The 15,306-nt window shown below is 42.4% G+C and overlaps 1 protein-coding gene across 1 annotated transcript in view; it reads left to right on the top strand.

Moving 5' to 3' along the window:
• Positions 1-8,082: 8,082 nt before the first annotated feature.
• The window catches only part of FAM19A1 (family with sequence similarity 19 member A1, C-C motif chemokine like), a 388,227-nt gene continuing 381,003 nt past the window's right edge, over positions 8,083-15,306 (top strand). Inside the window, exons 1-2 of the mRNA XM_019504792.1 lie at positions 8,083-8,506; positions 10,561-10,681. Of these exons, the coding sequence (XP_019360337.1) occupies positions 10,564-10,681 (118 nt within the window). The 5' untranslated portion in view covers positions 8,083-8,506; positions 10,561-10,563. The remainder of the gene's footprint in view (positions 8,507-10,560; positions 10,682-15,306) is intronic.

Below are 15,306 nucleotides of genomic sequence, written 5' to 3'. Positions count from 1 at the left end.
GGGTTAACCCTTTGGTAATTTGTGAGGAACTAATTACAAATACTCCTAACCAGGCTCCTCTCCTTGCAAAGCTACAGGGATCTAGGACTGTCATACAAAAATACACAAATGGCTTAGCAGGGCTACAGTGAGATGAACAGCAGACAATCTACATCCAGGATAATTTCTTTACTAAAAATAAATGCAAAAGACTATATGAAGTAATAGGCTTTAACTATCCGTGATTTATGTATGGGTTCCCAGTTTATGTCAGTCTTAAGAACACAAATGAAAACATGGCTAAGAGGAGCACATTTCAGGCAACAGTCATAGCTAAGTCCATGCCTGAAAGGGATATTTAGAAACTTACTTGAGAGGGCATCAGAGACAAACCTGGCCAGTAAAGTAAGAATAATGTGATTTAAGCTGAACCAGGCAGTAGGATTTATATATTTCTAAAGCAGTAAGCCAATTACACTCCTTCTTAAGCATAAATAAAAAAAAAAAGAAAGAAAAGGAAAATAGGAAAATCTTTCTCTGAGCATACAGTGCCGCTTTCAAAAGGCCTGGGTCTGGGCTTCTTTTTCATAGGAAACCATATTACTTTAAATAACATGCAGAGCATTTAATCCAGTGGTGGAAAAGGAACTGTCAAGAATTAAAGACTAACACTCCTTTGAACACAAGTTCAGCTTTCACATAGACCTGGCAGAAACAACATGACAGTACTGTGTTGGAGGAATTATAAGGAGCCTTGAGATATTTTGGGACGGTCGGTCTGTCTCCTTCCTTGCTGCTCACCAAGCTGGAGCCCTCCAGGAGACGGAGGGTAGTGCTGGAGTGGGAAGGATAAATAAAGCCTGGAACAGGAGAGAAATGGGAACCGAATGGGTTGAGAGAGAAACTCGTTCTCATCCATATCTGTGGTCTCTGCTGGATGTCCAAACACTCGAAGCTGCCTCTGGTTTATCCCCCCGCTTTTCCAAGTCCTTCTTGTTTCCAAGGCATGCTGGCAATAAGACACCATGGCAGAGTGCACAGAGGGGTACTGCATGCTCTGCAAGTCTCTGTAGTCTTGCATATTTGCTGCTGCTTCTCCCCAGCACACCTTCCAACAGGCTGCTGCACAGACCATCCTCTAACCTTAGGGAAAGCCTGCCCAGACATGCCTGCTTTGCTAAAAAAAGCTCTGAGCCATCCCCTGGGGTGGGAGTGGGAGCAGACAGAGAGCAGCAGAGACACCTGCTCTTGCACATCTCCGCAGGCACCGGATTCATCTGCCCTCCCTGTGGCTGGAGCTGCTGTTTTACCTGCTCGTTGCCACAGGTCCTCCTCACTCCGCATGTCTCTGTCAAGACACCTTTCTCCTTTTAGGGTTGTTGGTTGTAGCCATGTTGGTCTAAGGACATAGGCAGACAAATTTGGGGGGTAAATGTGATCTCTTTTATTAGACCAACTAAATAGATAACTGACAGGTGTGTCTCTTTGGGGTCTGTCCACTAGCGGCCCCGCCCACCTGTTTTGGGCCAACTGCCCGCCTTCTCTCCTGCCACGCCTTGTTCTTACTCGCTTAATTAGAGGATGTTAATTAAGCAGGAGGCTGCCCATTTTCTGCCCCGATGCCAGGGGACGCTATCTGCATCTCCTTTCCTCCCCTTACACCGCAGCCCAAGCCTTGCTGATGTACCAGACGTTGTTCAGTCAGTCTTGCTCTCTACGCCCTCTGGCGCTCAGGCTTTCTGTAGCCTTGTCTCACAACCGCGTCCCCTCTGGGCTCATCAATCATCACCCCCTCTGCTCTGGGGCTTCTCTCAGCCTCAGGGCTCAGGTGGCTGTAGCCGTGCCTGGCCCCTTCTTTGGCGCTGGGGTCAGTGCACACAAAATGCTGCGCCCTCTCTGGCGCTGGGTTCAGTGCACCCCAAATGCTGTGCCCTCTCTGGCGCCGGGATCCCCACGCTACTGTGGAGCCCCTATGAGGCCTCCTCCATCCCCTAATAGCCTCACCTGGTCCTCCGGTCTAAACAACGAACACAAAAACACAAGACCCCGAGCTATAACATAAAATCTACGCCGTCCACCCCATAACAGCAATTGGGAACTGTTCGTGCAGTCAGGCTTCTCCTTGCTGTTTGCTCTGGCAGAGCTCCTTCTCCCTTGACTACTGGCGGGGGACTCCCTGTCTGGCCTCGGCCTGGGATTATATGGGAACGAGGCCCTGCCCCTTCCGGTCAGCTGACTCCCACTGGTCACCCTGGCAACCCGCAGCTGGATTCCTTACTGATCGCTCCACAAGTAGCAGGTACCTCAGTGTCTTGCTACAATAACCAAATAGATAACTATTTATCAATTAGACCAACTAACTATTGTCTATTAGACCAACTATAAACCATTTATTAGATCAACTAAGTAGATAGCTAAATCGCTATATATTTGGTGTAATAACAGAGTTCACATTTACCTAAAGAGCCTTTGTCCTCTTAGGTTTCTTTGGGGAGTAAATTATTTCTCCCTCTCCTGATGAAAGATTTTGCAGCATGCCATTCTAGGGGATCCCTCTCATTGGCCTAAAGGGTTTGCAGTCTTTTGTCCCCCACTCTCTTCATATAGAAGCTGCTGATGTCTAAAGTGGTTGTCAAAAGTAACAAGTGAAAGGGCCATGTATAGCCATTTTACTGCCCCAGGCAGAGATGACACCGCGTCTGGCTGCGAGCAGGGTAAGAAGCAGAGCCTTCCCACTCCTCCCCAGTCCATTGAAAGTTAAAATTGGCAGAAAAGAGATCAAAGCAGGTGTGAGAATGCCATGGCAGGAGATGCCAAGAACTCCTCTGTTCACATCTTCAATGCCAAGAGCCAGGACAGGGAAAAGATTAAAAGCGCAATCTATTTAATCGTCCCTCCCCTCATGAAAGCAACATGTCCCATGTTTCTGAAGAGCTTGTCCTGTGCGATAGCAGCATCTGTCAGGGGTTACGGTGGCATTAGCCTCATTGTGCTCCGAGTTAGCAGCGCTTGGCAGAGCGACAGTTATACTGCACCTTACATAAATCTGTGCCTTGCATAAATCTGTCAGCGCCCATTCTGCCAAGCTGTGTGGTCTCAGTTCTCCTGGCTTTCGCCTTGATGCTGCTACACAAGCCTCCTCTCCAGCCCTTCCCTTCTCCCAGCAGACCCAGATGCTCCAGTGTCCCTCTCACCTGCTTTCTTCAGACATCCCACTATGCACCCGTTGATCACAACAGATCATCATCCCTAAAAAGACTCTCATACCTCCAGCAGCACCTTTTCCAGCACCTTGTGAGACATCCTCTCCCTTTGCTCTACCAGATCCTTGCTCCCCAAGAACCTACTTGTGATTGTCTCCTGTCTCCTCTAGGGTCTCTCTGGGAAGCTTTTCCAGATTCCCTTCCCTTAAGATACTTTGTGCTCCACCCTTCCTGGATTCCTGCAGCTCCTGATCTATTGCAATTCCCAAATATTGCCCTTTTGTCCACTCCCTGCAGTGTCTGCCCACACATATGCCTAGTTTTCCAGATCCCACCCAGGAACTAAATGAGTGGATGCAATTATCTGCTTATGTGGCTTCTCCCACTGAGCAATTGCAATAAAAAAAACCCAAAAACAAACCCTAAGGAAATTTCAGAGAAATAACTTCATTAAATTGGAGATTCGGTTTCACAGAGATGCACTGCCACATGCCTTCAGTGAAAACACCCACATAAAACTGCAAGCTTTTGAAAAAATAAGCATTTACATTTTTTTGACCAAAAAATAATAGCAAAAAACCACAATGGTTCTATGTATGCAACCACTGCATTCTGCCAACCCACTCTATGATCCAAAAGAGGACTCGTGTCTGCTGGTATTTAAAAAAACCACAAACCAACAAACAAGCCAAAACTCCAGTGCAATCCTAAACAAAAACTTCCCCTTGTGGAATGAGCCTTAGGGGAATCAGGGCCAAATTCAGTCCAGGGATTAAGGGATCATGGGCCAAAGCCAACCAAAGAAACTGTAAGCCTCCCTTAAAAAGGGAGGCCACTGGGGACACAACAACTAATTGCTTGAGACAAATAAAAAGAAAGGGTGATGGTCATAGATTAATAACAAGGGAACCAAAAGGGGACACCAAGCAGAGCATGCCAACCACTGCCCAATGTCCCCCCCTGAATTAATGGAGGGACCCTGTAGGTGCTGAGCAGTGAAACTCCACCTGGAACCACCGTGACCATGGAGGCGGTCTTCCTTGTTGCACCAGGGAAGACTGCTCTTCTGCATGGGGATAGTACCTGCCAAGGTAATGTATAGTAAACCTCTCACTTAGCTGCTGGAGTGGGAAGGCCTTGGCTTTAAGCCCACTTTATGGAAATGGCAGACTCCTCCCTGGCTTGCCCCTGGGGCCCTATGTCTGAGGGCAAGCAAAACCCTGGGGCATCCGAACCCCAAACCTCTGGACTTGGGCCTGCAAGTAGGATGCCTGCCAAAGGTTTTGGAAACATTTGCAGCTCCAGGTGCGGGTGGAGGATGTTTGCTGGTAGTAGGGCCACTTATGGTTCTGGACTGACTCTCGGATTTGGAATTTGTTTTGGCTGATTTGGCTCAGGATACAGAAAATTTAAAAAAACAGAACAAAAAAACAAAACAGAACTCCACCTGGAGATGTGAGTGTTAGGAAACCAGCTCCACACTGGTCTGGGTTCCCTTGGCCAGAGCCTCCTTCCTGGAAAATTGAGTCAGGAAGCAAATGATGGGACATATTATACTTTGGTGTTAAAGCCAGTGAAATTTTCACCACTTCCATATCCTGTAGTGGAACGGCGTAACTTAGGGCAGGTGTGGATTGTAGCAGGAAAGTGTGAGACTAATTAAAAAGTGAAACAGAGGAGCTGCTTCCACATATACTCTTTATTTTCTTGCTACTTGGGCATGTAAGCAGTGTTTCTGACTCTCACAATTGTTTAGTAAGAGCCTCCTGGTGCTATCGTATTTAGGGAACGCCGAGGCTGCTTTGATGCTTTGTATTTACAGTGCGTTGCAACAGACTTAACTAATCTAGTCTGCTGGAGGGGGTGTAATTACCGAGCTCCAGCCAACCTCTGTGTCTTGTGCATCAGCAGCCCTGCACTTCTGACAGCAGGGGTGCTTGGACTAGAGCTCATCGAACAAGCTTTAATTCAAGTGCCCCCACTGCCATTTTGAAGAGTGGGATGCTGGTACATGAGACTCTGTGGCACTTTAATTAGAGCACTTTAATTACAGGATCTTGGAGCCACTCAAATTCAAGTGCTACACCCACCCCCAGTCCCAGCCCACAGCATGTGTAAAAGTGCCTTAGGATTCTTCAAGCTCCAGCTCCAGGAGCCATGTTATGTGAGACATTTTTTGTTGAAAGTACGTGAGCCATCATGGCTGTGGATAAAAAGTTCAAACCATGCATCCAACAGGCTCAAAACAAGATGACAAATTAAAGAACCCAATTTTTCACAGCGTAGGGTTTTTTAAGCCCATTTTATGACATGGGGGGGGTGCAGCACTTCCAGGTTTGAACAGCTGCTCCTTGCGGTGCTATGCAAGCCATTTATATACTGCTCCAAGTCAGATGGCTGCATGTTGCATGATGGTGACCCCTTACACCAATGTCTTGGGTTTGGTCAATATGTTTCAAAACAAAGGAACTTGAATATTCAGCCCATGCTCTAATCATATTAAGGGCTGACTTAATTTGAGAGTTAAGGCTACGTTTCTGTTGCTTACTCATCTTGCTGGGACTATAGCAGGGTATGATAGAGTCCCAAAAATCTCACATGCCTGATTCAAGGCTGGGCTGATGAAAGGCATCCCAGCCCTGACCAGTATGCTACTTCTCTTATTGTCCCTGTTGTGGGGCTGGGAAGCTAGAGAAAAGAGTCTGGTTAAACAGTTTCTCCCAGCTATTTCTGGTTGCCACGTGCCCCTTTTGAAGTTATAGTCAGTTGAATGCAATGGGAGTGTCTACACTGATATTTGGGGTCAGTCCTTAACCAACCCAAGCCCTTCCCTGTCCGCGCCTTACCTAGCAGCTCACACCAAAGCCATCCCCCAGTGGTGGCCTTAGGGTTGTTGGGGCCCTGGGCAAGAGAGTCTTTTGGGGCCCCTTAGAGCCACTTCCTTGCAAAAACTTCACCCCCCGCAAAAAAAAATTTGGGGCCCCCTAAAGTGTGGGGCCCCATGCGGCCACCCAGTTTGCCCTCACCTAAGGCCACTACTGCATCCACATGGTGCTTTTTTGTTTCTGGAGTGGAGCTCTTGTAGGAATCACTTTGCAGACTGCTTGTCTCTCATTACAGGAGGTAGAGACTGGAAGTGGGATGCCAAAGGGCTAGGAGTCAGAAACAGGGAATTGTGGGATTCCTGGTGGCAGACTTCCTGTGTTTGCAGCCTGCAGAACAGGTCTACTTTCCAAACACACTGCAAAATGAGGCAGGATCAACCTCTCCCCCTGATGTTTCAGCAGACCTCCTAGGTTTAGTTCGCACAGGGGTAGAGCCCAGCATTTTGCAAGCATGGATGTTTGGCAACCTTAAATCAACCCTAACTGTAGATGTCTCCTTAGGGCACACTTGCGGCGACTGAGCCAGGCTCCATTATGTCCTGGGAACAGAAAACCACAAACCTGGCATAACATCAGGTTGTCCTTGGTCCTCCTGGGCTCTGCACAGACTTCAGCCAGGTGTGCTGAATAGCGACCTACTTTGCGGCAAGCTCAAAATGGAATAGAAACTGGAAACTCTCAAATCCCCTCCTTTGTCAGTTCTAGTCACACCCTGATTATTTTATTATAGTGAGGCTATAATAAAGAGCTTTTCTGAGGCATTGTGTCAGAGATCAGTGTAATGGTGCTGTCAGTCTGGAGGCCAGTCCTCCTAATACGTACCACACAATAAGATTGAATGGTTCCACAGGAGACATTAAAGCCTGTCAAGTCACATGCAGCACCCTCTGTATCAGGCTCCCAGGATGTTAGGAAAGGAGGTGGTTCATAATGAGTATCATTATTACCATTATTTACTGTTGTTTGGGGCATAGAGTTAGCAATCAATGGAAAGAGCGACCTTTTGTAGTATGGGCTTTCAAAGCATGCAGTATTACAATGAAGGTAAGCCAACATGCTGTTATCTATACAGTAGCACTTAGGCGCTATGTCCTTAACATATAGGCTTCTGCTTTAACTTCTAATGGTCTGTTTCTTAGGCTTAAGCCATAGCCTTAATGTTGTCTGAATGGCAACATTGGTGGTGTGTTAAGTGTATAAACATTGCTCTTTAAAAAATAATCACATATAGTACACAGATGGGAAAAACCAGTACATTCCTGTAAACGGCCACTTAAGATGTAGGCAATAAATAAATGACTGTAATAAATAATTTGGTACGTCAAAGCTGAAGCATATGGGAGGATGTTGAAGGAGCAGAGTGTGTTCTTTTCCTACTATATGCTGAGACGCTGTTAAAATGGTTAGGGGTACAAGAAAAGATTTTATTTAGTGATAAGACGAGCTTTGGAAAGCTAATGTAAGTCTACAGAACTATTTATCTCCTCCCCCCACCATTGATATGCTCTCTCTTCCCCTCAGAAAAGATGCAAACAAATCTGTTTTGCTTTCCAACATATGAAATGAAATGCCTTCCCTAAATCACTGGAGTGGTTTTATGGTTCCCTTGCATATACTGGCCCTTAATTCTCAGGGTGTCTTCCACAAACTCACTGTAACTGAAGCGTCTCTCTAATTTTCCCCTGGGAAATCCTTTGCATGCCTATGTTTATGTGTTTTGTCTTTTTGTATTCACTTGTTCTCCTTTTCCACCTTACTTCTCGGAGCATCCTTTGCTTTTCAAGCACGCCCTCCTTATGGGGAGAGAGCTTTTCTTTTATATTCTGGATTGTGAAGAACATCAGATATGCTGGTATTTCAGTGCAACTCCAGTTAAGAGATAATGGGCTATGATAGCAATTCATTGTAGCTTGTAATAGAGGGTAATGTCACTTTAAGACATGTGATACTTTACAGAGCAGGGATGTATTGAAATAGGCTACCGGTACTTACAGCATTGTATAGCAATCCGGCTTTGTATGTACAGCTGCCTTACTCTGCACTGAATGCGCTGTAGTGAGGCTGGTCTCTCATTAAACATAAACTGATTCTCATCTTTAAATACACTGGAAGCTGCAAATTATCTCAAGATCACTTCAGAGGTCTCATCCAGCAGAAGGTGACGCTAGGAGACGATTTAAAGGTGAAAATGACAAGGTTTCCACCCCTCAAACCTTGGCCACTTTTCTGACAACAGTCGAAGAGCTCTGATGTCTAATTTACTCTGGGAATAGGATTGGTAACGAGAGAGAGAATTTTTTCTTCTTTCTAATCCTGATAAAGAAGATTATTGGGAAGCTGTTTTAACATCTCTTATTGTGGTACAGATGGATTTAAATAAGTGTTAGATCTTTCCAATGAACACTAATAGAGAGCTCTGCTCTTGGTTGGATTACTCAGGTAAGGAGCTTCTTTAGGATTTAAGATTCAGAAAGCAGATCGGGAACTCATCTGATAATAACTGGGGGAATTACTGTTGTATTTTATTAACAGGCTGATCTCTTTGCACAAAATAGTGTTGGATAGCAGTTTGCATCGAGCTGACAAACAAGTGCAGGAACAAATGCCAGTCAGGAAGGTTGGGGCTAGAAGAAAGTTAATTAAAATAAGGTAGTTTGAGGAAGGGTGGAAAAGATGTAGGAAATGAGTAATGAAAACGGGGTGAATTTAAAAGTCATTTTTCTCAGTGGGATTGAGATGCCTGAAGAAGGAAAGAGAAGCAATTGGGAGACTGTAGAAGTTTGATTTGCTTCTCGGTTTGGCTAGGATTTGTAAAGTTCAGGTTAAAGAGGAGCATTTAATGCCCGAGATATCTCTATACGTTACCGTCATCTTTCCCTTTTATCTCCCTGTACAAATGCATTAATTTCTGAGGACACGAGTTGTATTGCTATACCTACCATCCGGGGAGGGGGGAGGGGGGGTCGAGTCTATGTTGCACTATCACTTGGTGTGAAAACAAAGGAGGAAAAGTCTACTGTATACAAAAGTAAATGGTGGAAAGAGAAACTAATAATACACTGAACTGTGCATCAGACACAGACAAAGGAATAAATAGGTTTACGCGGGTGAAAACAGTGTTTTGCAGTTAAATATACACATCAGTTTATTTGGGGCTTTTTAGTCCATTAGACTTAAGAACACCCCAAAGACCATGCCTGTCTATTAAAATAGCAAAAATTATTTTTCTATGCATGTGTTTTATTAACACTTGAGCATCCCTGTTATTTTAACGGTACTAGTACCCCAAGTAAGGAAAAATCCTGCTAAGAGGTCATTTAGGGGTTTTACATGTGTTCCCTTAATTTTTCCTAAATGCACAAGCTTTCCTGTGGAGGAGATTTTTAGCTTTAAAGTCTTTCTGCCTCAGTGAAAATGATGTTCAGCTGATTGGATTACTAGATAGAAGATGGCATCATGTCATTGGCTGAATAAGGAGAGTGCCTGAAGTTTGATTAATTTGGCAATATGAAATGCAGCAGAAGGTGTTGTTAAGGGAACTGGACGATATGTAGCGTAGCTGAGCCTTGCAAATCCTCTGATCCTTGCAGGCATTGAGAAGGATCTGTTCAAGTTACAGAGTCTAAGGAACACTTAACCAATTAGCACAGTAATAAATATAAGTCAGAAAATATTCACCTCCACAGATAAAAAAATAGGCAAGTATGCCAGCATGGGGAGACAGCAGAAGAAACGCACCATCCCTCTGCAAAAACAGTCTCTCTTTAAATTTTGACACAATCTGCCCTGTGAAAAGATCAAACCTCCTATCTGTTACATATGAAATTCAATCTGGCCTCACTCCAGTCCTTTACAAGCGTGGGTCGAATAAAAGGAAGCTGATTTTATCTGGGGATTAGAACACGATTCTGAGAAACAATTACTTTGTTTAGCAGACAGCCTCACAATTAAAAATTAATGCTCACGGAAGTCAAAAACAATAATCTGTTACCTACTGGGGAGGTATCAGCCTGGCAGTCTTGCGGATGGAGCGTGTTTTAAAATGCATCTGATACCTGATAATGTTGTTTGACTCTCCGTAATGTGTTTAAAGTAGTTTCAATACTATCTGAAGATCACAGTTTTTGGCTACCAGTGTGATTTTTTCCTTCTGTAAGTTAAATGGGAGAATAGTGTGGGGATAGTTCCCTGGCTTCTGTTTACATTGGTTTTCTTCTCGTACTTGGATCATTATCACTTAATTTGTCTTACTGAATTATTGAAGTTACCCAGTCTCCCATGCTGACATCTCCTTATCCCAACCGTCCGATTTGGACGCAACCTTTGTTTTATGATGATCAGAGCCTGCAAGGTTGGGCACAGAGGGGAGGCAAGAGGTGAAAGAAGGAAACAAGGACATCTCACAAAATGAATGTAAATGTTGTTGTAATCAAAGCTGACTACTGTGTGCTGTGAGGCTATAGATAATAATGCCTGTCTAATATTTCATTTAGAGAATGGCAATGGTCTCTGCAATGTCCTGGGTCCTGTATTTGTGGATAAGTGCCTGTGCAATGCTGCTCTGTCAGGGGTCCCTCCATCACACTTTCCAGCAGCATCACCTGCACAGACCAGGTAGGACTGATCAGCTACAGGATGCTGCCAGATTACAGGCGCTCTGCTCATGCTCTCATGTCTGTCTTGACAAGTGGTTGAATAATCGCAAAACCCATTTTGTCATTTAACTATTATGAGCTGTTTGTCTATATATCTCAAAGTGTCTTTCCGTTCAGCCTAATGTGTACCTTGCCTGTCTGGTGTTTGGGAACATGCCTCCTTTTGAATATCCTTTTCTAACAACTTCTCAGCACAGGAGGCTTCCCATGGGAAACCTGTTTCAGATAATAATTGAAATTTTCTTTGGCCTACTTGCTTATTTTGTTTTTTCTGTATAATAACAGACTACATTGTCAGTCCCCTGGGAAGAAAGCCTAGTTTTGTGTAAATGTATTGCTATGCCAATCTGGACTGAAAATATTTTGAGACAAATCCTGCTCTGTTATGCCTGTCCATCCTCCCTGAGGTTGGTAGAATGGGCTGGCATTAAATAAGAACTGAATTTGGCTTCAGATGTTTCCTGTTGACCATTAATGAGGTTCAAAGGTTTAACCTGAAGTAGACTTCAGGCCTGTGTTTTCATGAGCATGAATGAGTGTAATTAAGGTCAGGATGAGTCCCTTTGTGTTTGTAATGGAAAGTTCAGCTGATTTGTGACTGATGCCATTGACAAAGATTGCAAATAAGTGTTCTCATTGCTTTGTTATTCCTCAAATAGCAAGTGATGGAGTTACTTTTTTTCAGATTTAATTGCTTTTCTTTTTTGAGGCAGGTCTCAAAAAAGTCTCTTGTGAAATGTTTGTGGGAAAGGTGTATTATAACACTTTTATTAAAGAGTTAAAAGTTGAAGGTATCATATACTTAGCTCCTAGGGAAAGGAGTGAAAGTTTTGGAAAGACTGTAAAGATGAAATGTAAAGAATATTGGCATTTAATGAAGCAGGTAGATTAAAAAGAGATTAGAGTAAAGGTAAAATATTCAAAGGCAATGAGTCTTAGGCTCCTAATGCATTTGAAAATTTTATCCTAACTCTATAGTCAGTCTCATGATGGAAGGTTTTTTCCAATTCTTCTCCCTTCCTGCCCAAAACTGAATTGCATAAAATAAGCATCATGATAGCCTGTGGGGGAATAAATTTAAAACAATGTTTTGGAAGGTTTATCTAATGAACAATTATCATGTACTTGTATTAGCCCCTAACTTTAGCCTGGCAGTTACTAAATGCTATGTCCCAGATGGAATATTGTTCTTTGGGGATCTACAGAGGGATAAACCAAATGGCCATTAACACCATCATACAACCTCCATTGGCGATCGGAGGCGGTCCACCAGTGAAATAACCAAACAAATAGTTAAAGAGATAGGAAAATGTAATCTCATTTTGCAAAATCAGTTGAAACAAGTGGCATTATGATAAAAAATGAGAGCTGGGCAGATCCAGAGCTTTGCAACATTTGCCTAAGCTTGAAAAATCGCCTCTTTTATGAAGCAGGAACTGCAAGACACTGAATGCATACCAAGTATAGGGGAAATGTGAAAAATGACAAATCTTTCACTCGGAGGTGTGATACAGATAGAGTGAAGGTTTTACAGCTGCCTCATCACCTGCTTAGGAACAGCAGAGCTTTTCCTCTTGCGAGCCTTTCTCAGGCAGCTACTCCGCACCCTACATGAGTAAGATTGATGGTGTTCTGATCCCAGGCAGCCAATTTCAGTCTCTCAAGAAATAATCCACTACATTGACAGATGAGTGGAATTTGATGTGATGTTCACCTCGGATTCAGATTGCTCCACACCTGGGAAGTGCCAGCTAGCGAGGGTCCTTTAGGGGAAACTGTTAGAAATTTTGGACAATTTCTGCTGTCATAACATGGAATCAAGACAACATTTTTATAAAGCCATGAATTTGCAATCTGCCAACTGAATGCGATACATAAAAAGGGCTGATAACATGTTAACCAGCAAACTGACTGATTTTAATTAGTTCCACTGCAGTCCCTAAGCATTTTCATATTTATAATATTAGGAATGCGTCATTTAATTTTAGGTAGTGTTTAACTAAGATTAAAACATTCAGCCAAATAACAATAGATAAAACGGGTGAAGATGAACCAATGCATAGTATCAGGAACTTAATATTTGTGGATATGAAGTTTTCACTTATTGAGCTGAGGCAAACATGGCAGTTTATCAGTAGTAGGTTTTCCGTTATAGGTGTTGCTGAGCTGCTTAAACGAGAAAAGACATTTTGAACAATTAAACTCAGTGGTGAGATTAGTTAGTGTAGGGTAATTAAAGAGACACCTTCCCTTAATTGAACACATGTATGTGCTGTGTCAAAAAAAGCAAAACCCCCAACTGAGTGGATTGACTATAATAAATTTCAATGCAACTCATTTGTTACATGCTGCAAAATCTGTCTTTAATATTAGAGGTAAGCTGATGATGAAACACTGTTAGCTTTCAGTGACTGGTCACTCAGAGGTTAACTTATCAGAAGTAGAGTAGGTTTTTTTTTCCAAAAATTTCTTAAATGCAAGTCTTTTAATGTTTTTCAATAGACTCCTATAGAGTATATGGATGAACACATAAGTTTAAATCTTCCTTGCACTGAGAGCATACAGTTCTGTAATTCAGCACTTTTGTAAACTTTAGATGACTTGGTAGAAGGTAAAGACCTGCAAACAAATGACATAAACCATTTTATATGACAGCATTTGTAAGAAACTATAGCTTTATTTTCTGTGAAATGTTGGCCGAAGGGCACATATAGGACACATTTTAATGTTATGGCGTGCAACATCGTGCATAGGGTATTTATTGCACATTCATATGAACTATTATCTCCCTTGTCACATTATCAGTCAGGTTTAAGTGCATATTATTATGCCTTAATAAGGCATGTTTTGGTGAACTTTTTTCAATGAATTTTGTCAAGCATTTGGGCTTATTTCTTTTCTTCCTTCTAACTAAGACCCAAAGGACAAGGCCTTCATTTGGTACAAACTGGCACTGCACCATAGCAATATAAATCTCTTTAGGCAGTATACATGTTCTTCTACAGTTCTTTATATGACTATTTCATTTTCAGGAAAATGGTATAATACAAAATATGTATTCATAGGAAATAACTCTAGGTGGAACCAATCTACATTCTATAGGCATTACTTTTTCTATGATTTAATAAGGAGCAGTGATAATGGGAACAATAAAAGTTGGTCATTTCAGGCTCTAAAATACATATAGTTGGATGGCTATTGAATTGGCCTGAGGATTAGAGTGGACAGGTTGTGATTTGCAGAGTTAGCCAAGTGCCAGTGATACTTCATTGATCATGTGATTGACAGTATTGACTCACTCCTACAAAAGTAGAGGAAGTAGGCATTGACCTTTGACTTGGCACTATGATGTCAGCAAAGCAACATGTAGCCTCAAGGATGCAAACAAAGAACATAAATACACTCTTCAGTGCTATAGATTTTGGGGGAAAAAGATCTTTCATGGTTTTATTACAGACCAAAGAATTCTGTTTCACATTCATCAAAGGCCTTTGCTGAGTACTGAAGCAAAATGGAAAACACACTGGTTATACCTGGAATTCAAAAACTGTGCATAAAATATTGCAAGTTGCTATTACCTAGTATTATGCCTTTTTCGCTAAATAGTCTGTTAAACATACAAAAAGCTACATTAGTCTACTATTTGAGTTATGGTAAAATATAGAGATATTGGGAAGAGAGCAGAAACATATCCCTACTATAACAGTACTGACGCTTGCAAAGATGTTAATTAAGAAACAATAGACCTATTCAGAGAAGGAAAGATAGTTGTATTAGTGTGAACTGGCTTGGCTTTTATCAGTGGGGCTGTGGTTGGCTCTCTCAAGGCATCGTTCCAAGAAAGTGTATAGTAGTTTTAGTTGTACTTTTTTCTATTGGCAGTGTTTTGTGTATTACAGACGAAAGCAACAGTAATATATCAAGTGATACAGTCATATAAATATCATATATACACCTACTAAGTATTAAGCTTTACAAACTCTCATTTACTATAACTGCAGCTTATGATACACTAATGGAAAATCATCCCAAAAAGAGTTTACTCATAGATAAAAATCATTGTGTCTGGGCTGTCCCATAGAAATGAATACTGAGCAAGAATGTATGAGTTGTGTTTTTTAACAGCATTTTAAAGTGACTTCAACCTCTCGCTGTGAGGAAGGAATTTCTTAGTTCTAATTTGGCTCTGCCACTGCCTTTTATAACCTTGAGGAAGTTACACAGGCCCAGGTTGTCAATTTGCGTGTCAGTTTTTTGGGTGACCAATGTGAGATATCCCAGTGAAAAAATTGGCTGTCAGCCTTTCTTCTTTGGTTCCCCTCATAAAACCAGAGTCAAGACAGTGCAAATCCTTGTATTCATGGTTGAATGTGCTCATCATTATGGGCATGTCCACACATGCTTTTATGTGCGCCTAAACTGTGCTTTAAGGCGATTTAAGCATGCATCTACACATGCACACTAAGGCGCATTAACATGGTGAGTGGACTGTCTTGGGACTAAAGTTAGTCCCAAGCCAGTCAACATATATAACATTAATGCACCTTAGCGCATGTACACATACATTAAAGCATTTTAGTTATT

This window comes from Gavialis gangeticus, unplaced genomic scaffold (assembly GCF_001723915.1).
Source record: "Gavialis gangeticus isolate Ggan-Ray unplaced genomic scaffold, GavGan_comp1, whole genome shotgun sequence".
In the NCBI taxonomy this organism is placed as follows: Eukaryota; Metazoa; Chordata; order Crocodylia; family Gavialidae; genus Gavialis; species Gavialis gangeticus.
The sequence above is the reverse complement of the archived record's forward strand: the minus strand, read 5'-3'. Positions and strand labels throughout refer to the sequence as shown.